Source organism: Boleophthalmus pectinirostris, unplaced genomic scaffold (genome assembly GCF_026225935.1).
Source record: "Boleophthalmus pectinirostris isolate CB_2022bp ecotype Guang Dong unplaced genomic scaffold, ASM2622593v1 HiC_scaffold_12, whole genome shotgun sequence".
Classification (NCBI taxonomy): domain Eukaryota; kingdom Metazoa; phylum Chordata; class Actinopteri; order Gobiiformes; family Gobiidae; genus Boleophthalmus; species Boleophthalmus pectinirostris.
Window position 1 is genome coordinate 23681660 of NW_026571018.1, and position 23710 is coordinate 23705369.

A 23710-nucleotide genomic window follows, 5' to 3' on the forward strand; every position below is an offset into this window, starting at 1 on the left:
AGGTTAGAGCTGGCTTTATTCATGCGTGCACAGTACACTATAGGAGATCTAGAAATGGGCTGTGGCTCTGCTGTGTGAATGTGTCCTCAAATACACTCTTTGTATACACGGCTACACATGCTGAAGGCATGGGCTGGTGTTATGTAAGTGACAGTCACCTCAGTGACCTCATTCTGAGAAGCCTGGGGCCAGCTCAGGTCAAATCTGCTGCACAGACATGTCTTCTTTACTCATGAGACATGGTTCCAGGTATCCTCAATGGAAAAATAAATACAAATATTAAAAAAAAAACATTACTACAAATTACAGCAAAAGATAATAAGTAATTGAATGTATTTATCTATTTTGAAGTACTCCCTAAGAAAACGGCCCAATGACATGTGGCACATTTTACATTTGCTATCACACTGTATTATGCATATTATTATATATAAGATTCTTCTTCTCCTGATTTTAGGAAAGCACAGCTGCCAATTGTTCCTACCCTGTCATTGAACTAAAGGACTTCAGTGTGCAAGGTAAGTCTAATACCCACTAATTATGAATTATTTTGTCTTTCATAAAGGGATATTATATCCACTTACCAAAAAGTGAAAATAAAACATGTTAAGTCGTAAGTGACATTTAAATCAAACAAACATGAGTCTGCTTCACAAATGATGATTACTGCCACAATTGCGTCCTTGTTTCAGTGTCCAAACCTGAATGAGTGCAGCACATCTGCATAAGTATTTTCACAGAAAAAAACGAAACATTTTTGCAATGCCCCTCTCTGCAGCTTTGTGGCAGGTGCATTTAAAACACAGCCCAACTAACATTTTTAATTGCGCTGCAAATTGAATAAAAAGTCGTTTCTGCTGCCCCTCAACATTTGGTGCATTGTCAGTTGTCATCCAGACTGTAATGAGTTGTCTAGACGACAAAATGAATGAAGCGCCGTGGGCCATTCACTATTAGAACGAAATAATCAAACAGCCCAAGAAGGACAAGGACTCACAAGTGGATGTGCGCAGTGTTACAGTATAGTGCGCCACAAAGTATTCACAAACTTAATCTGTTTGGAGGATAATACTGCATTATTGAAAGCTCTGTGTCAGGCGTTATGTGTGCCTGGCAGTCTCATGATTGTAGTAATTAGTTTTAGTAAAATATTAAAATAGACGGTCATCATTTAAAATATAAAGCACTATTCAAACATTTTTCTAAGGTGTAAAAATGGTGTTTGCTTGTGCTTTAATAAATAAAAAATATATTTTTCAGTTTTCAAACAGTGATCGACCAAGGACAAACGTATTAATCATTGATGAATTCATTATGATTCTCAAAATTTTATACTCTTCACATAAAATTAAAGGAACACATTGTCCCTTTATTCATTTTCGTTAGTTTCAGTTTAACCCCCCCAAAAATAAGCAGTATATTTTATATACCAACTTCATCATTAAAGGTTTTCAGGTACAACTAAAACATGTACCTGCGTTTACCATTTACATAGTGGCATATATTTTGAAAGACATGCTTGACCAAGCTAGCTGAATGCATTGTATACAGTACTGTAGAGCTTTCCCATAGATACAGCAGATGAGGATCCACATAAGAAGACAGCTGATCCCATCTATGAATTTAAAAAAAACAAAAAAACTTTAAATTATTTCTCTTCTACAAAAGTCAAAATGCTGCCATCTGTTGGTTAGAGCTTTGGGTGAAGAGGTGAAGGGGGAGCAGGCCATAGCTGACCTTTGACTGAGCACACTATTGCTTGTTTGCTCATAGAATCAGTATATTTTTGCAAAAAAAATAAATAAATAAATAAAAGAAATCAGATGGGATTCAATTTAATTTAAATATCTATGTCAATAAAAAAAACTGTTGGATGAAAATATTTGACCAACTTCTGGATTGTTATGACAATTCACAGTATTTAACAGCAATGTGGTGTCAATAAGGCTGCAGAAAATGTATAAATTGAATGTAATTGAAATACAATTATGTGAAGAACTGGAACAGATGAAAGACAACATTTGGAATTTAATTTCACCCAAAGCCACAGAAGAAGAACACTTTTGATTCTGTGGCGTATTGTTCCTCCTTTAGCGCCTGAGTAACACAGGCTGTTAAAAAAAAGAGACAATTGGCAAAGCAGTCACTTTTAGGATTCAATGAAAAACAGTGTTAATAGTCGACAGAATGGGAGTTGTGCTGAGTCTGTACCAAGATTTAAAAAGTGCAAGTGCAAGTTTATGTATAACTATCATTTGAGTTCTACTCCACTAGGCCCACTAACACTGACTAACATTAATGAATAATGTATTATATGCAGTTAATTTTAAATTAAGTTAAAAAATTATGAAACTAAAAGATTTGACCATATTGTAGGCCAGTAGTTTTCCACATAAAGTGCTTCATGTGTTTTACGCACGTTTAAAACTACTGCTACATGACATAGTGCTGGAGGCACATATTAAAGCTTACAGTTCTAAAGAAATCATAAATAAATCAGGCCTATTTGATGTATTTGTTCTATTCGTGGTGGCAGCATGAGCAGGCCGCGACTCAGTGCAGCTCCTGTTACATATAAAGAGCCCTTCGTGCCACCGAACTCAAACAAAAAGCTCTAGTTGTACCCGCCCCGCGTGCGTACATGTGCCATCGGCTATGCGTTCAACTCAGATATTCTATACAGCCCGCCCCAGTGCACGAGAGCTGAGCATGTCCCTTAAAAAGCCGCGTTCTACCCCGCGCAGCCCGTCTGCGAACAGCCGCGTTTACAGCGGGCCTAGCCGGGTGCTTTAAGGCCGCCAGTGGTGTTCCTGGTTAATGTAGGTCAGAGTAGTGACGGAAGGGTGTCCTCCGTTGAACCCGCGGCTCTAATCCACAACACAGCCCTGCAGATGGCGCGCACAGGCAAGCGCTCGGCTCAGTCCCTCTCACAAACACTAACGTATCCGTCCGAAACAACACAGGGAGAAGCTCACATAGAGAGATGGCGATTATTGTCTGAAGCGGTTTCGTGTCTCCTTATGAAAGCAGAGTTCAAGAGTGCAGTTACCAAAGGACCCATCCAAGCAGCGCGCGCACTCGCTCACTCATGACTTTGTTGGGTTACAAAATACATTTTTGTGACAGCAGCCCCGTATGAAGCTCTGGCATAGTACGGCACATCATGTTACACACAGTAGCACTGTCCTTTTTGATTATTCACTACTACAGACGAGCACACACCTGTCACTGTCTAGACGGGGAGGGGGCACTAAGGCGGTGGTGCGGGGGTCCCACATGACCCATTAGGTTTCATTCTATGCCAGCCAGGATATCTCAAGGCGTTGGATAATAATGGCAAAAAATCAACAACAACACAAGAGAAAGGCAAACCCTCTACTCATTCTGATTGGCCGCCTTGAACGACACCAATCCTTTCCCCCGCTCGCTAACTCGAGGTCAGCTCGGGACGATAAAAAATAAATAAATGAGAAAATAGAAATGCGTAGAAAGTAGAAGACACGGCAGACAATCTAGCATGTTGTTTGCCGGTCTTTGAGTGATGGCGACTGTGGCCAATAGGAAGGCAAGGAGAGGGGCGCGTGCAATAGTGGCAGCACGAGCGTCCAATCAGAAGTTCAGTTGGCTGACTGACACATAACTGACAATTCAGTGTGTGGCTTTGATCAGACGGTGCTTACAGTGAGTTCATTCACATTTATGGACGCTGTATTTGAAACTAAATACACAAAATTCACAGAGCAGAGTTGAACACCTCGCACTCAGAGTTCACTGACGGTGGTAATCTGCTGCTTCTCTCACAGTGAGTTTTATTTGTGAGCCTGTTATTACTCACATAGGGAGGTGAGTAGGAGAATTACTACTACTACTATCACAGGACTCCCACTAGAGCCATGATGGAGAGTACGGCTTTCACCATCCCATTGAGCTCACAAGGATTGAGGCACAATCAGTGTTTGGCGGCGTGGTGATCCAAACCAAGACAGTGCACGGGCTCCTTCCAATAGCAGCTTTAAGTGAAAAGGCGTGCCTGTCCTCCCTGCCTTTTTGCCTGCTTCTCTGCCCCCCGTCCCTCGTCCTCCCCCCTCCACCCCTCAAAGTACTCGATGTATAGTTAAAAAATGGGAGGGCACACTTAAACCGAGCTGCTCTATGAAGGTAGGCTGCAGCGTGTGTTTATTGATGAGATGAAAAGAAGATGGAAGTGGGAAATGAAACAAAAGTAAGAGGAGCGTATTGAAATTGAAAAACTAGACGCGCAGTTTGACCAGGAGGAAAAACACACAGGAGGGAGTCTTGGAAACGCTGTCGCCACTTTTTTCAAAGCTTCGAAGAAGTGCAGGTAAGAAAAAATTAAAAAGTAGTACCTAGAAAAGAGGATGGGTGTAAAAAATAATTTTTCGCTACTATATTTAATAAGGGGGCTTTCCTAGGGCAGGGACTCAAACATGCTCGTAGGCTGACTTCAGGGTCAAATGCTAAAATGACTTCCATGTACAGTAGTTGTAGTTGCCTTTACGAAATACAAATTATGAACTAAAACTCAAACTTCATGCCATACAGAAGCTTAAAATAATTGTGATGCCGGTGCGTAACGACAGCAGCCCGTCGCGGAGTATAAGCTACACATTTGGGGTTGTCAGTGCATTTTGTTGTCCATTTTATAATCGAGAATAAAATGCGCTGCTGGCCCTGGCATGACGCAATTTTCCCCATCTGTCATTATTCTCAACGTGCCCCTTTTACCTTTAGCCCTTCACTTTGTGATCTGCGGCGGACACTTAAGGACAATGTGGCCAAAGTGTCTGTGGTGGTGAGCGATGTTCCCCCGGAACAACTGTGGCAGCCCGACGTGCGCATTTGGCTTTTAGGTCAGTTATGTGAATAACGAGAAAACGCGGCGCTCTTATCACAATTAAATTACACTACTGCTTTTGTGGAAAGGGTTTAGTTTGTTGAACTTAACAGCTTAAACGTGTCTGCATAAGAGGCGACTCCTGCACAGGATCCTCAGCGCGTACAGGCAGACAGATGTCTAGCCTACATTTTTTATGAATTAATATCAATACGGCGTGGCATTTATGAGCTGTGGCCATACGCAAGGATCGAGTCGCTGTCCTGTCTCACATTGTGTCCTGCTGAAAAACAACACCACAGCTTTAGTTTCACGGAGATAAATCTCTTCTCCATCCAGCGGGACTCGCTGCGCTCTGTGCCGTGTTTTTACTAAAAATGATTGATTACTTTCGTCGTCCTCACGCACTCCAGCGGTTCGCTGAAATTTAGGGGGTGTAGTGGCAAATGGTGGCATCTGGGCAACTGCTGAATGTAAACTTCCTTTAGACGCTTTCCCTTTGCTTTTCAAACATTTTCGTTGCGAAATATTAAGGGGGTATCTCGTGATTTTCGTGCGCTTTTCTTATCGCGCCTCACGGAGCTTGTTGAATAAAGTTAATATCTTAGTTATTTGCTGAAGCAAAAGGGCCCGTACACGGGTAGCTCATCCGGTGCAGCGTCAGTCCTTAGTTCTCCATATCTGTGCGTGCGCGTGGCTGAGAAGGGACAGAGACAGTGTGTGCCAACAGATGTTGTCCCAAAGCGACAGTAAACAGTGCGTCCGGTGACCACACACTGCACGTACCATCTTCTCCTCGTGGATCTGGTAACAGGTTAGTCTTTCTGGACGCACGGCACAGCTCTGCGTTAGTCACAGAGCCTATGTGGACTTGGGTTTGACTTGTTCTGTGCATCTCTGTGTGCAGTGGGTGCATGCGTAATGTTCCGTGCATGTAATGTTAAGGCCTTTGGTCTGTTTAAGTCATCTTTCATTTCAATATAAAGTAAACTATAATCTCTGTATAAAATGATCATAGAAAAAATACCACTTTGTCTGACTTTTTCCAGTTTATCTGAGTTTTCATTTTCTTTGTGGTGTCTATTTTGGTGAGCTTTTGTTACTTTTAATATTAGCATTTCTGCCTTTTAATATCTGTTGTTGGTGTACTGTCCATATGCATTTTGAGAACACTCTGTTCTGTGGCCCCTACTTTGCTGGCCCCTCATCTGCTCTGTGTGTGGCGACACTCCTGCTAATGTCCCCTGTCTTTTTTTCATGAAATAGTTCTGTCAAATATGTAGAGGAGATATAGTGGACAGGTGGTTTAAGTTGGAATGGAGCCGTTTTCACTTTTCGTTGTTACACATGTGAATTGTCCTCATGCAGGTTGAAGGAAACCTGATTTGGATTTTTGGGAACCAGGAGTGGATAGTGATTGACAGACTGATTGTGTGTGGGGCCGAGGCAGTAAAGTCACATTATCACAAGTGGAAAGCTACCCATTTTATAAAGGCAACACATGAAGTTCGCACCTATATTTTTGGGCACATCACTGTTGATGAGCCGAAAGATGCCCCTGAAAGCTATACAATTTACAGTCCTTTTTTCAAAATTTAAATTCTTTATTTAGATGAATATTAAGACGGATTGAATCTCGATTTGACCACTTTTTTTGTGCAAGCCTAAAAACCCACCCATGACTAATGAATATTTAAGAGCTTGTCTGCGGAATAGGGCAAGTCATTATTATATGAAGGAGAGCCAGCAGATAAAGGGGAGGGGTGGGGGATGTAGAGGAGAGAGAGGGAGGGTGTGTGTGGTGGGGGGTAGGGAGTGGGGGGGGGGGGGTGCTCTAGACAGAAAGGTGTTCAATTAATCCATATCCAGCAATCAGACGTGCTTGTCACCCACCGCCTGTCCTCCCCTCTTTCACTTTCCAAATTTTTATTGTTGTTTGTTAAAAAATTCACGATTCTCCTCCAAAGTGTAACATGTGTCCAAATGTTTTGATGACCAATTCACACATCTCTCCCACCTTGGATTTCTCGGGACCAACGTGTATACAATATCCCCTTGTTATCTTTCCGGTTATTTATTTATTTATTTATTTGGAAGTGAAATAAAAAAGAAAGAAAAAAAAGATAAAACACAATCATCTCGTACTGTAAGCGCGACACACAGATGGTAGGTCACTTTTCCAAATAATTTTTTAAGCTGCCCAAGTAGACATGATAAGGGACATCTCTGTTGCCTCCGCATTGCCACATTTCACTAGTTTATTATTCACAGTCATTTTTTTCCGAACCACATTTTAACTAGGTAGCACACTGTTTGAATTTTGAATTATAATAATGTGATTTTGTTTTCTCTGTTTCGGGCTCCAGGAATATTTTGTGTGCTGAAAACTGTGTAGTGGAAAGAATTGGAAAAAATACTGGAAATATAATATTGGACATGAGCGAATTCACATAATCCACTCAAGCATTACGTTAGATTTTTATTTTAGTCACACACATTAGCAGATACATTTTTTAAGACTTATTAAGAAGCCTAATTTCATTTAGATTTATTTTGGGCATCAAATCTTAGTGTAAAATCTTATGTACTATTTCCGAGATCCAATTTTTCGGGTGAAACTTCCCACACTTTGCAAATAGGACGTAAAATATGCAACAGAAAGCTACTTAGCAATACTTGACCAACGATTTTCAAGGTGCACAATCAAGACACGCACTTGAGCCCTTTTCCTGGCACTTCCTCCCAGCCCAGTTGAACATATTTGGCAGCCATTTTGGGATTGCAATAGAAATCCATCGATATAACGAGGAGGCACTTTGTGGATTGCGTCCAGAATGTCACGGTGCTTGTTAACTGCTTGGCCTTTTTGTCTCAGACACTGTTTATCCCCAGTTCCCCTCCCCTTGTTTTTTTGGTATTTTGCTCTATAATAGTAATTAGAAAGAATCAGCCCCTATGGAACCAACCTAATCTTTGATGTGGCTGCCAGCAGAGAGGACCTACATCTAAAAGTCATTGATAAGTTGTGTAATTAAGTTCCAAATGCCCTTTAAGCCCGTTATAGCTTTAGCTTTTATTGCAGAGCATAAAGTTTCTCACCTGATGCTCGGGACTGCTGTTGTAGACTGAGTCCCTCGTTTCCATAGCAACGTCCCCAAAAACTCAGCTACCTCGAAACCTCAATGCGAACTGTAAAAAATACCACGTGATACTCAAGCAGCCTTGCTTTTAACTGTCCCTCCTTATTTGATCAGTTTGTACATTTTATATCACATTTTAATTATGTTTTTAGCAGTGATTTCTTCAGAATATCTTTTTGCCATTTTAGACTGGGTGTTTAGTTTAGGTGAGTTTCTACAGACATGCCTTACAAGACCTGTACAGTAATTCTTATGACCATGATCTTTAATTACACAAAACGTAATACATTTCTTCAATCTTGTATGGTATTTTTATCTGAATTAAATTAGCAGCTTTATAGTGTTGGTTCGTTAGCACACAAGCTCGTCAACTAAGTACTGGCAAACTGACGACTCACTGGATCCAATTGCTCTACCCACGATGCACCTCTCTCTCACATAGCGCTTCTCCACATGCACAATATCATATTTTAATTCCTGGAAATGGTATGTGTCCATGTTACCCGTTTAGCTGCAGTAAATGAAACGTAATGTGTTGTGATTTCTTGAATTCACAAAAATAAAATAATAACTCATGATTCAGGTGAGGGGGGTCACATTACAAAAAAGAAATGTTTTGTAGCTAGAGTTCCACACTCAATATCCTTCACTCAAAAAATAAAAAAGGATTTTAATAATACACGCTTAGTCCGTTTGCAAAACACTTAAAAGTTGTTGATTGCCTTGAAATTTTGACAACTTTTTTTCTCATTTGACACATTTATGGTGTTTTTTTAAAGTAAAGTTAAGCTGTGAGTTGTGAAAGGAGTTTTGTTTTTTTGGAATCTCCCTCCTGTGAGGATCAGGAATGCATTGAGGCGGAATTAGTTTTTGTTTATGCGCCATGTTGCTGTCAGGGACCTTTTGTTCAATTGTAAAACCAAAAAGCAACATTTTTAAATTTTATCATGATGAAAACACCTCCATTTGCAGAATAATAAAATGCAAGTTTCAAAACAAGACCTCAGATTTTTTGTTTGGTTTATTGAATTACACAAATAGTCTTTGTGTGTAATTGTGTGGCATACAGTTGTTCCTAAGAAGATTAAGGGTTAACTTTGATTCACATTTTTTCATGTGTCACCAGTGTCTGTGCTGGTGTGTATGTGCTACAGATTCCAGTTGTGGGTGCAACCGTGCGTTTCCTCTGTGTCAAAACGACAACCAAAACACACCATACTATTTCTTCACATTACTTGACTAGGTTTAATTCAGTTTGATTACAGGTCATTGGTGCTTTATGGGAAAAAATGGTTTCTGTTTAGTTTGGAGTGTGCTCATCAGACTTACTCACCCTTCCAGTGTAATCGTGGTCTGATCAAACTTTTGTGTTAAAAAGAAACAAGCATGGTATAATATGTATTCTCAAACACACAGAATTGCAGGCCCAGGCATTCGACTGATGTGAAAAATGTATCCTGGATTCTAATAGCGCAGTTGTATGTTTGCCAAGGTGCATGCATGTCCTCACTTCACCCCTGCTACCCATATGGTTTTCTACAAGTCATGGTGAGCTCACTTGCCGAGTTGAAGGGGGGGAAAGAATCTAAAGAGGCTTTAAGAAAATCAAAAAATAACAGGCCTTTTCGAACTTTTCGAACTCTTCTCTGTGAATGTGAGCTGTGCGTTCTGGCTGGAGCAGGAGGTTTGAGCCCGGTGCCAGTAAGCAGAGCCACAGCAGCCAAAACACTCCCAGTGCACAGTCTCACTCAAGGTGCAGCGGGCGCTCTGCTAACTTATTGCCAGATATTTGCACAATACCCCTGTAGTGTGTTTTACTGCAAATGAACAGGATTCAAACTGCACACAGACAATGGCACTTTTTGGTTCAACAGTTCTTTTGAAATACAGCTGCAAGAAATTATTGTCAGATATTTTTTTTTACGTTTTTAAAGTCTTTCTTCTTTATTTTATCAAGAAATGAAAGCAAGATGTGCTCTGATACTGTCTGCATTGTTTATTGGCCCAATATTGACCTTGTTAAAAATCGATTTGAAAATAGCTTCGTTCTGAAGGGTAGAAATCAGGATTAATTTGACTTTGTGGATAATTTGTGGACCAACACGGAGTAGGGCAGCGTTGTTTTATCTCCACAGGCTGGTACACTTCTTTATGACAGTTGGTACGTGTGAAAAACACACAAGCATGTGTAACCTGTTCATCAACAAACAAATGTTGGAGACGATTCAGATTTATCCAACTCGTCTGTCTTGTTCCATCAAATGTTTGACATTGTACTGATTAATTCATATCTATGCTATTGAACCAGTGTATGGTCCCTACATGTTTGATACATTCCCTGGCTGAACTCTCTGTGCTGTGTAGGATTCACTTTACGAAGGCTTCTAGTGTCTATGAAAACAGATTTTATTTATATTTATCTCATGAAAAGGTTAACTAACAGTAACACCAGGCGTTTGGAAAACACACTTTTACGACCTTTGGCTGCGGTGGCACTGCCACAGCGAGCACCTCCTGTTAATTCATTTATTTATTCCTCGTATTTAATTTCATCTCACGCCGATCAGACAATAAGAGCCTCACCAGAAACCTAGTACCCAAACCAAACTTGAAATTAAACTTTTAAAAATGTATTTAAAATAACACCCGCACTTGGCTCACAGCAGATGACATTTGGTATGTTCAGATTTGTGAATGCTGCCGTGACCTGACCATAACATGCAAGATGATATTACTGAAAAATAATTTTCACTGTGTAACAACATTCTGTACACAACAGGCACAGACCACGAAGATAGCGTTAAAATATTTTTTAACTAAAGTAAACGAATCTAAACAAATGTATTTATTTAAGATAAAATCTTCATATTGCTTGCAGTGTATTTCACAACCAAATCTAAAATTGCTAAAGCATTTGTTTTAAATTGTATCAAGATCTGCACAGGCCCGCTCATATTTCCAAGGCAAGGGAAATATCTGGGCCACTCTTTCTTGACATGTTAGGTCAAAATAAAAGATGTCTTCTATGTGTGTTACAGCGATAAAGCCATTGGTTTTGGTTACACTTTAACCGGGACTTTCGCCTCTCTTGTATCTTTTCCATATCGGTATGACTCTCGTGTTGCCGTGGCGCTGGTTCATGATTAGTCAGGGAATCACTAAATGCCAGAGTCCGTGCCACGCCTTTGCCAGATCACTTCACATGCCAAATCTGACAACAACAAGTTTCACCAAACCCAACACATAAAGAAGAGCTATGTGAGATATGTGCCTGTAATCATATGTGGTTAAAGCAAGAATTTACAAGTAGAAACCATATAACGACAGTTAAGACCAACCGAAAGGTATTATATAATTTTTTTTACATTATTATTAGTACTAGCAGTAGAGCATTTATATTGTGAGGCTCAGAAAAAGAATTTACCCTGTACTAGATCAAGGATTGGTGGGTTGGACTTTTACCTTTGCAATACACTATTACATAGGTGTAACTCAATTTTCTGTACAGTGCATTTTAATAATGCGTAAACTGACCAGACGTGATGTTTCTCAAGGAAGAGATAATTATTTCTGTAATTATCTCATTTAAGGTGAGTATTTGTGTTGACACTGTGTTGTTGGTTTAGCTGCACATTTCTCGTAACTCTTTAAATAACACGTTTATTTGGAAGTGTAGGCCCAGGTCATACGACTTTAACAAAAGATGTCCAACCAGCTGCAAAGACATGTGCCTTTAAAACTATAATATTTGAATAAGTCATACACGCTATCTTCTGAATCATTTCACTGTGTTTTCCCTGGGACGTTTCCAGACTGCATTCTTAAGTTCGCCGCTTCACTAAATAAATGTTGTTTTTGCCATAAACACACATTTTGTCGATGTCTGCCGCTTTTGCTGTAAACCAAACAGATTATGAACTTTATGTCGGAAAAATACTCTTTTCCATGGAAGTGCCGGGAGAGGGATGTTTTGTCAGCTCCGACAATGGGAGCTGTAATACCACATTGGCACGTCATATAAAGGGGGTGAAATCTTGAATATTTGGCTAGGCTTGTGAAATAGCTGATTTACTTAACAACTTGCAACACTGTATATGGATAAACGGGTCCAATCTGGGCATATGGCAATAGCTCCCAATTGGATTAGGACAAAAAGCCTTATTTTGTGCCAACTTCAAACCAAGCAGCGATGACCCTTCCTCATAGTTTGCACTTGTTGGCAAATGTATATGCCCTTATGTTACAGCAAGTCAGCAGAACTCTTTTAGAAGGTGTCAAATGAACTGAGCCCATTATATATGTATACAGTCTTCATTTACAACAGCTTGCCGAACTATTAATACAATCAAACTTTCATTATTTATTTTAGTCACTTGGGCTTAATACCATTTTCACACATTGAGCGCAATCTGCTGGAGTTATTTTACCTGGATAACGACTTGGGTTTCCTCCCTGTTGCTGCGATAGATACAAGCTGGAGCAATAAACCTATCATAAGAAACCACTTTCATTCATGTTACTGCAAAATTTTTAACACGTGAGAAGTTAACCAATTCAGCCGAGGTCAATTTTTAAGTTCACAGATTTAAAAAGGTGAATACAGAACCCAGCAGGCGCAAGGAGGGTGAGCTTCTACTTGTGCCTCTTGGAGCGAAGTAAAAACAGAGCTAGTGTGTGTTGCCTTGTGCTTTGCCGTGTGTGTTGCCGGTGAAGATGCCCGGTACACAGTGTACATTAGTGAGAGTTCACCTTTGGGTGGGACCACCTGGGTGCAGTGTGTGCCCCTTGTACAACTGCAGCTTGAGCACTTCTTTTAGATTTACAGGCCTCTACGTGCTCAGAGAAGAATTCACATGGGGCCTTATCTATTTCTGGTTTTATTTATTTTAATTTTTTTCAATTCAGAAACATTTAGGACAACATAGAATAGTGTACAGTAGTGGTAGAAGTGGGAAGCAGTAATAATAAAGAAAAACACGTATGGTTTTAAGATAACATTTATTTTACAATATTGTAGTAGCTGAAAGGATAAGACATTTTAATTCAATAGTAGCAAGACTTCAGAAAGGAAAATGCTGGGGCCAACTGGTTTTTTTTCTGTTCACTCCATAGTCTTTTTGTCATTTTAAATAAAATAATAAAAAGAAAAAAAACTTTGACCTCCTTGACTGGAGGTGTTTCTGTTTCTGTATTTGTTAATATCAAGGCCCCTAAAGCTGAGGGTCCTATACTTATGGTGGATAGTTCTGGGCGATATGAGAAAAGGATAAATCTTTTTTTTTTTTTTTCTTTTTTTTTTTGTCATACTGATTACAGTTTATTTATATTTATGAAATTAATATTAATAGACAAAAACTGAATTTTAATCATAAACTAGCAGACATTTAATTAAAGCCAATCAACACACACAATAGTTGACCTATTCCTTCAAAGTTTGAACTCTCTCCTAAGGTGATCATTGACAATTAAAAGTTATTGAATCTCAATTTTGATTAAAATTCAGCTAATTACACAACCCTATTACAATAAATGTCTAAAATGTTCTTCTGATCCAGACATGTAAATGAAATGTTGCCAAATATTTGTTTTATTCAACCTTTCATATTTCTCTCAATTTTTTTTCTGACGTATGGTTGTCGTTGAAATTGTTTTAGAAGAAAAGTTATAATGTATAATGTAACTTTTTATGCTGCCCATGAATTAATGCAAATTAAATTTGGTTTTATATTTGCAGATTTTTGCATTCTGACACATCTTAGACAACTTCATATGAATTGGAGTTTTTGTCGACAACATGAGCTAAAAGGCTCAAAACCACGACTCGTTGGATCGACCTCCTCCCTCGACCTTTGCACGTCTTTTTCAAAGTCTCTAAAAACTACACGTTTACTCCACTCCATCAATAAATTGTGGGTACAAAAGCTATTTCCGAATGGACCTAAGCGGTTTCTATACACGTGAGACATGTATCCAAAAGACTGCGCAGATGTGCTGCTAATACGCGCACACTCATTAGTACGATGCCCTCTCGTAATTCGGCACAAAGCATCCTTGTTCTGGTTTATCTCTCAAGGACAGAAAATCAGGAGACACTTTTTTCTTCCGGAGATATAAAGCCACTCATTGGCAAAATATTCTGGCCAAAATAAAGGATACAAACTTTTTTCCAATGTATCATCTGTAATTTATGTAGTTTTATAAAAGATGTTTAAATGACCATCAATGCTTTTTTTTTTTTTTTTTTTTTTTGAGTGGCAAATGCCCTCCAGCGTGGTGGAGAGGGGCGGCGTAATGTTGAGAGGCAGTTGCTGTGGACACTTGTGCCTAAATGATAACTCTTGAATGTAGCTTTATCTGCTTCGGGGGTTAGAGGTGTGTAGAGATCATATGAGTAGTCAGATGCTTGTATTCGGTCAAATGCTCATTAACAAAAGCACAGCGAGGGGGCCAATTGTACAGAGTCCTCCAAAAAAGGCTGAAGAATAAGACACTGTCAATGGTGCTGTTACAGTGAGTACAGAACACATAAGGAAAAATTAGGTCTGATTTGATTTAGATGTTGTGATAAAGTCTAGAAAGGGGTGGAAAAAAGTCTGATTACTTACTAACTTGAATAAAAGAAGAAATTATTTGGAAAAACATTAGTCTGAGTTCTGATATCAGATTGTTCTGTATTCTCTCTCTCTCTCTCTTTTTTTCTTTTTCTCCAGGATCAATAAAAGCATTTACCCCTAAACTAGATGACCTTTGAGTTAGAATGGGGCACTTTAATTATCAATAATACAAATGTTGAAGATATGAACAATAATAATATTGCTAATATCCTTTATAATAGAAATCTAAATGCTGCAAAAGAACTGATTACTTAAGAAAAAGGAATATTCGTAATGTTGTTAAGGTGAATGATATTTCTAAACTGTTGTGGGTAATTTTACACAAAAAATTTACGCTCTTCCATTTTAAACGTTAACAAATGCACGTAAAGGTATGTTTTAGCATAGTGATGTCAGACTAAAATATCTTCTTATTGTTATTACTGGGATACTGGAAAAAAAAAATATAGAAATTTGTTTTTGTCATTATCACCCACCCCTACTTTGAGTTACAGCTCAGGTCAGGGCACTTTATTTTTACCATTGCAAGATAGAACTAGCGCCTTGGCAGTGGTCAGTGGTGTAATATGTTCTAGTTTAGATTTGACTTATTTTCTGTTGTACTTTTGTGTATTTTCATGGATGCAGCCCTTTGCTTACAGTACTGTACATTGGAGTGAGTTGGTGCTATGGATAACGGCTGTGTGACACTTAATGACGAAGTTGAACAAGCTGTCCTGTCAAAAAAAATAGTTGGTTTGTCCCGTACTTGTGCCATAGCATTGTACCACTTATTGTTACTTGTTTGCTCGAAAAATTTATGTGAACGCTGCGCATCCTGCCGTCTCAACTGCTTCAGTGTTAGACTTGAGTTTCTTTGGACAATTGGCACCAGTGCGCTTCTTTAAGTGCCGTGAGCAGTTTAAATTTAGGGACTAATCGCAGCAGTTGCTTTTGGGGGCACACAAATGCATGGGCAGTTATTTAGCAAGCGTGAGCCAAAGCAGTGGTCATAAGATAACACTGGTAGTGTGTAATTATTACTGTGAGGGACAATGCATCCAGAGAAAATAGTTTAGAATATAATAAGTGGAGGCCGCTCTTGGAGTTTCAAATGCATTTGTAGCTTGGGCCTTTTTTGGGCCCAACCAGGGCACAGACAAGTGCAATAGATTGAAGGGCAAGAAGTTCTCTCCATAGATAGGAGCTGTGTAACTTCAAACTATACTCATTAAGAAGTAAAGGTAGATTCTCTCACTCAAAACTCAAAACTGCAAGTTCATTATTATTACCCCCATGACTGCTACTACTACAACACTATAAATGACTCTAATATTATTACTACAACCATGATTGCCACTACTACAACTATTGCCCACAACAAAGGCTACCACACACTATGACTGCTCTGACCTGGGTCAGATATGTTTTATGTGTGATGTGGTGTTAAAGTAAATCTAAAAATGAATGCATACTGGACCAAAAGACAAATGTTTCAAAAGAAATTTCCTTGTCTTAACAGTGTAATATATCATCAGAAAGGCATACAGCACAACACCTAACCTAAAGTGAGTAAATCACTGGGAGGCAAGAGATATGTGGCAATCATGAGAAAGAAAAAGGAAGGGAAAAAAACAGAGAAAATAAAAAAAGTGGTTTGAATTGACTGTGGAAGCGGAGGTGAAAGATGAAAGTACCACATGTAGTCAAATATAACCAAGAAAAAGTAACATTTTGATTCAAATACACACCAAAGTCAAAAATGTGTTTCATGAAATCTTACAAGTACATTTTGTTCAAAGCAGTGTAACTAGTTGCTCTCCACCTCACGCGCAAACCGCTCGAGCATCCTATTGTAAATGTTCTAAATGTTGAAATTCAAGTATCTTCAGGGAGCCTGTGGAAGATCCTTGAGATAGTTTTTAAACTTGTTCAAAGTTCAGTAACACCTCGTACTTAAGTCATCTTATAGACTATTTTACAAATGTTTGCTTCCTTGTTCCACGATGGAGAAGAAGGAGGCTTGTAGGGGGAAAAAAATCCATCACAAGCAAAGTGAAAATCTTGGCACAACTTGTCAACAGCCTACGTTTGCTTGTTGATGATTTTCAGCGACTGCCATGAAAGCAAATCAATTAAATCTGCCGTTCTGAGCAGGAGCGCAGTCTTCTGCCGCTAACTGCTAACTGTGTGTCATTTAGGTGCATTAGTTACATTACCTGTTAATTGCTTCACAACATTATAGGCAAACACTTATATGCAACAGGAGATGTGTCACTTCACATAACTTTGAATTCCATCATCGGATTGTCATCAAGACTGATCTGTTCACAATTTTTTAATTGTGACAAAAACAGAGAAACAAACTCTTAACACATTATTTTTTAAGTTAATTCAGCTGGAAGTGTTACACAGCACCTTGTCAGATCTTCCAAAGCTATACATTACCAAAGCATAATAAATGATATTGGTACTCATAGCTGAACCATACCATTAAAGCATCATTTCTGCTAGTTTATATGCTAATGCAATTGGCGCTAAATGGATGATTGAAATTAATAATTACAGCGTTGGACAGTGATCGTTAAGAGGCAGAGGTTTCAAACAAACTCATAAATTACCATGAATTAGGTGCTATACAAAACAGTGTGCGTCTTCATCAACATACTGTATGCACTTGCATGGACTTGAGCTTATGCCATTGCCCCGTGGCCCCTTTTGTCTCACATTCAAATCGAGTCCGGGCCTACGGTATATGCTTGCACTGAGCATTGTAAGCACTATTTGCATATTCAAGATGTATATTATTCACATGGCTGTTTCTTTCATAAGCACGCCTCTTATGTGCTGTCTCAATCCCCCATGCCCCCATATATACACCCCCCCTTACCCCCATACCACACTTGATTAACTAATGTTCTATTCGATGTGGCATATTTCACCATCTCGTCACCTAATACATGCGTCTGATTAACCTGGAGTCTACGTGCTGAAGTTGCTCTGCCTGTGTTCCCCCAGCGTCTTCATTTTTCTCCCCTCCTCTTTTTTTTTTTTTTTTTTGGTACAACACCCCCTCTCCCCCTCCCTCTCCTCCTTAGACCCCTCCCTCACTGTCTTTGTTGTGGCGGCGGCAGCAGAGCATGCATTGCACTGGCGGTCTGAAGCATTGTGTCTGATTTCCAGCAGACAAACTGACCTCTGGGGATTTATTGACAGCGAACTCCACAGAGGCAGACGCAGAGCTGGAGCAGGAGGAGGAGGAGAGGGGAGGAGGTGGGAGGAGGGGAGGTGCAAGGAGACAGGGGTGGTGGAGGGGTGGGGGGGTGGAGGGGGCCAGACAGACAGACAGACAGATGGGAGGTAAGATGGGGAAAGAGGTGATGAAACAGGAAGCAGGTAGAAAGAAAGGCACGGACAAGGAGATCAATACTGCAAGGAAAAACACACACCCTGAATGTAGTTTGATTTAAAATTTGTTTTAGTTGGAGCAATAAGTGAAAGAAAATGGCCGCCTCTTACAAGAACCTAATTAATTTTGAAGGATCATCAGCCCCTTTAGTCCGAGGCAGGGTACAGGAGGGAGAGAGGGAGGGGGAGGCAGACCCCTGGGCTGATTAGAATTCACTGCAGGTAGGCGCTGGCTGCTGCTCACCCACTGTGTCACGGCTAAAATGGAATCACTGTGGTGAGTGGCAGTCTGGGCCACCGGAGCCCGCTTGTCTTGGCCTGGTCCTTTGTGCCAGAGCTCACCTCACGTTACCCCTCGGGCAGGTGCATATATGTCTGCATTGTCCCAGACACAGCTCGCTGTAAGGCCTAAGGCACCAGCCTCAATTACATCACGAGCCATCCCTGCAGCACACAGAAAACAGCAAAAGGTCAAATATTTGCCATGCTGGTGGATTCAAGCGTTTTGGCAAATGTGTCTGTGCTCTCCTAATACAACAGGAATTTTACCTCTCTTCTACTGAATATGTTTGTTTTAAATGTATTCTGCTGTATTGGTTTGTGAAGAGTTTTTAGAGTTTGTCTAAAAAATACACTCTGGATACAATTTGGGAGAGAGTTCAGAAATGTCTTATTTTAGCTTTTGACCTGGAGCAGGAAATGTGATCTAGTTGCAAATGTGTTTAGTCCTGAATCGTATGTGAATAATAGAAAAGTATTTTTCTAAAGAACGGCCCGTCTCATCGCTGCATGATCTGTCTTTGCACGCTTTCACTTGTCAGAACTGAATCATCATTTGTCATAAACACTACAAGAAAACAAAAGCAGTTTTTGCAATAAACGAGGAAACGTGGTCCGTAGACAAAATGCAAGAACGAAAACTGTAGCCACTTTCAGATCTACAACATCCTGTATGCCTTTGATTGACACCTGGAAATTACATCTCTATAACTCCATATATGTTATTAAAATGCTCCAGCCACATTTCCGTAGCTACATTAAAAAATAAAAGAGCTGTGCATCTTTTTTTTCGATTTGAATCAAATCAAATATGAAAAGTCCGGTAACCTTACAAAAAATAATTTTCTGCTATTCCTTCATGGATGTTCCAATGCTAATGTTGTTCACCCGATGAAAAAAAAATCAAGATTTTAAAAGATTTAATGATTTACAGTTTAATTAAAAATATTGAAAATAAATGTGTGAGAGTCTAATTATAGTTGGCGGTCTTAGAACTACTTTTGCCACATTATAAAATATGAAAACTTGTTTTGGGGAATTACAAAAATACCAATACAACTAAAATATCCAAGTTTATTGCAGGTGTACTTTATAGGCACTAATAGTTTTGTTATATCAAGGGTCAAAGCTCTTAGCCTTAGCCTTCCACAATATTTTTAGTCAGCTTATAGGCCTACTGCTTTAACTTGGAAAGTCCAAAATGGTGGCTGCTTGGCCAGAGTATTTGAGCTTATATAAAAGCACTGGTTATATAATGAGGTGTCTGGTGACAGTACGTATGATTACGTTTATTGTCAACACACTCACTATACAATTGTGTAACTCAGTGGCCAGTTTCATTTGCTTTGTCATTGTTAATAACATGCAAAAGTACAGACTGGACATTTGAATTTTTTTCACCATAGTGTCCAAAGACCTTACAAGTATTACAATTTATTTACTCGTGAAGTGTAATATGTACAGGAATATTAAATGTTGTCTTGTCCTTCCAGGAAGTACTGACAAATATAGAATTAAATAGCTCTTGGCAATTTGGCAGTGGCACTAAATTCTTTCATATGCACCATTTAAAACTTCACCTGAAAGACCTGTAGTATGTATTTTGGTGACCTTTGAGTTATGCTGTTTGACTAAGAAGAGTAGTATGTGCCAACAATTTGGTGCAGGTCTGGTCAGATCCCTAAACGTGGCTGAGTTTTGATTTGGCAGATTGTCTAGTCTAGTATTTAGTGTTAGTATAGCACACAAATGGAATTTCTCTAACAGTTAGGTGGAAATGCAGGTTAAGAGTGACAAGATGGCCTTTTCTATAACATCAGGATTACGAAAATTAAAACCTGATATAACTTTTTTTCTTAGAATACTTTTATACCAACATTGATAGTTACCATGCCAAAAGGAGGCATTACCAAGAGCATGCAACTAATGAGAGTGGAATCATTTCTGAATAGCACAAGGGCGTTTTGCATGGCTTCTTCAGGGAGCATGACCTTAAATGATACCATGAGACTTTTAATGTGGTTTACATCATTTTGTCCCCAGCTGCGAGGTCAATTTCTTTCCCAGTGTTTGGACGGGTATAGTATAAAAAAGATAACTCACCAAAATCGGCCTGTCACATGCTTGATGTTATTCAATGCCTTTCTTGTGTATTAATGAATGACTTGTGTGTTAGAAATTCTATTATCTCTCGAGCAAATTGCAATTTGAAGAATGCAGCACTTTGGCACAAAATTTTGTTTTAGCCAAAATTTGGAATCGTGTGATTTTTTAAAGTTAGAATTAAAAGTAATTTATTTAGACGGGCGTGGTTTTACTGCCCGTTCAGAGAGATAACCAATGAACAACCCTAAACCATAAAAACAATCTTATTTCCACCCTTGCTTTGTAATTGGAGGTCATGTGTGCACAGGCCCGCCATTGGTCTGTGTGTAAAAAACTCCTCTTCTTCACGCATCTGTTGCAGCGTGTTGCGGGGTAGATATCTGGTGCTACCGTGATCGGGTTCATTAAGGGAGTGGCAATAACATTGAGTCTGTGTGTGTGTGTGCTATTAAGATTTGTCTTTGTCTTTTTTCTCCCTCTCTCTCTTCCCTCCAAAAAGCGTGGCACATGATTTGGGCCGAGTGCAGTGACAGTAGAGCGAGCAGCGCCGGCCTCTGAAGTCGTCTCACTCACCAGCAGCAAACCTGACGCCTGACCCGCAGCACCCCCATCACCAGCTACAACTCCAAGCACTCACCACGGCATCGGACTGTGAGTACGCTCCTGGGCAACTTCCACGCTGGACCACTCCACACATTCATACAATTAAACCAAAAAATCTACCACTTACATGTATATTTCTGTTACTACATTTTGTTAAACTATTACGAATTTGCAAAACAGTCTAATACAATTTACATTGCCTATGGTATGTAAAGTTGGACTACTTCGAATGGATTGCATGAGATTTCATCATAAACAGGGTTTAAAAATAGACTTTATATGTTACTGTCACTGAGGAAAGCAATGGTTACAAAATATTTTACACCAGTTTACCTTCTTTAAAGAAGAGAACAATTATTCAATTCTTAAATGTATTTATAAAAAAAAGTTGCATAACTTCGACAGCAAAATCAACATATTTTAGATGTCATAATAAGAATATGTTTTATATATATGTACTTAACAAGTGTAAAAGTAATTCAGTTTTGATCCATTTTGTTTCAGACCTAAAATAAATAAGTTGTAACTTATGGAATAGCGAGGTCACAGTGCAGTCTTATAGACAGAGCGCCATCAGAGTGAACACATGGCTAACACAAAAGAGGCCCATGTCCTGTGAGCCCACTGCTCCATCTAATGGTGGAGTAGGGAATCTCGCCAAAACCAGCATTCCCACTGCACCGGGACACTGCCACTGTCCTGTTTACAGCAAGTCAACAACTGAAAGACAGTAACCCTAAAGAAAGCCAATGTTACATATGTGAAAAATGCAAATATATACAGCTAAAGGAAATATTTTTAAAATTAGATTACAGAGTAAAGTTCTCAATGTATGAAAAACTGACTGATTATTATTGATACCTTGTTTATAATACTTAGCATATCAATATTTATCCATTGCTAATAGTGAGGTGTGTGTTTTACTGCTGCAGGTGACCTCAGTTGCAAGGGGATGACCGAGCGCATTCATAACATCAATCTTCACAACTTCAGTAACTCTGTTCTCGAGACCCTCAATGAGCAACGCAATCGTGGGCACTTCTGTGACGTGACAGTTCGAATCCATGGAAGTATGCTGCGAGCTCACCGCTGCGTGCTGGCTGCTGGGAGCCCCTTCTTTCAAGACAAACTGCTGTTGGGCTACAGCGACATCGAGATTCCGTCGGTGGTCTCCGTACAGTCCATCCAGAAGCTCATAGACTTTATGTACAGTGGGATCCTGCGTGTCTCTCAATCTGAGGCCTTGCAGATCCTCACCGCCGCCAGCATCCTCCAGATCAAGACAGTCATCGATGAGTGCACGCGCATCGTGTCCCAGAACGTGGGCCTGGCCGGGCCAGGGGGCTTCCCTGTGATTCCCGGAGACTCGGGACAGGACACCCCCCGAGGGACCCCTGAGTCTGGCACCTCAGGACCCAGCAGTGATGCTGAATCCAGCTATATGCAAACATCATCACAGCAAAATGTGGAGCGCACCATCACATCGCTTTACAGCTACACCAATCTGCCCCATCTGAACGGCAAACAGGACCGCCCCCACTACATCAGCTCTCTGTCCAGCTACGACCCAACTGTGGGGCCTCACAAAGACCAACATGCCCAGGACCCCCCCTGGATGAACCGTCTGCAGGAGCGTTCACATCAGGACCGCTTCCCTGAGTCTACCACCCACTGTCGCAAACAGCCCAGACCTATCCGAGTGCAGATTAAGCAGGAGGATGTGGATGAGTATGGCTGCTATGAGCCCCTGTCTGTGTGTCAGGAGGATGGGGACCACACGGCGGAGAACGAGTCCAAAGGAGAAAGCTTCGATTCTGGGGTGAGCTCCACTCTGAGCAATGAGCCGGAGGCGGCGGAGCAGCAGCCGGGCTACATGTCAGGCTATAGCCGAGAGGCGGCAGGAGAGTCACAGCACTCGGACGGCCCCTCTGTGCAGATAGAGGTCAATGACTCGTCCCCAGAACAGGCCCAGGACATGGAGGACATAGACACGTCCCACAGCACTACTGACAGTAGCATGATGCAACCCCTGCCAAATTCTGTCATGTCTCACCCCCTGCCAAGTGCCCCACACTACACCAGCAACCTGAGGATGCCGCTAAATGTGACCAGCAACCCCCAAGTCATGGGCGCTGGCAGCACCTTCCTGCCTACTCTCTTCCCCACTCAGTCGCCCAGCAACAGCAAGCCTTTCCTGTACCTGTCCAGTCAGCAGCAGCCCCCGTTTGTGGGAGTGCAGCCACCCTCCATGCCTTCATTCTCAAACCCTCTGCCCGTCCCACAGTCACCTGTGCAGCAGCCGACGGGCGCAGGCCTGACTCAGGGGGAGAAGAAGCCCTACGAATGCACTCTGTGCAGTAAGACCTTTACTGCCAAACAGAACTACGTCAAACACATGTTTGTCCACACCGGTGAGTCTAGTATTTTTACTCACTTTTAGTGTTAATGGCTTCCTTTTTATTTTAGCACTACTGTAATGTTTAAAATTAGGTACACTTCTATAGTGTTTAACATTAGGTACATTAATGTAGTATTTAACAGTAGGTACATTACTGTAGTAGTTAACATTAGGTACACTACGGTAGTGTGTAACAATAGATACACACATTAGGCACATCTGCCTAGGGTACAAAATTGTAGATGTTGCTAGTTACATCACCTGTATGTTTTATTCTTTATATTGGAAAAGTCAAACTTCTCGTACTTTCTCTGAAACAGTTAATTAA

General features: G+C 40.3%; 1 protein-coding gene across 1 annotated transcript in view; it reads left to right on the top strand.

The window, feature by feature from the left end:
• The first annotated feature begins 3690 nt into the window (after positions 1-3690).
• Positions 3691-23710, top strand: part of zbtb20 (zinc finger and BTB domain containing 20) — a 31477-nt gene continuing 11457 nt past the window's right edge. The window contains exons 1-3 of the mRNA XM_020922999.2: positions 3691-4342; positions 20881-21032; positions 21917-23395. Coding sequence (XP_020778658.1) covers positions 21937-23395 — 1459 coding nt within the window. The 5' untranslated portion in view covers positions 3691-4342; positions 20881-21032; positions 21917-21936. The remainder of the gene's footprint in view (positions 4343-20880; positions 21033-21916; positions 23396-23710) is intronic.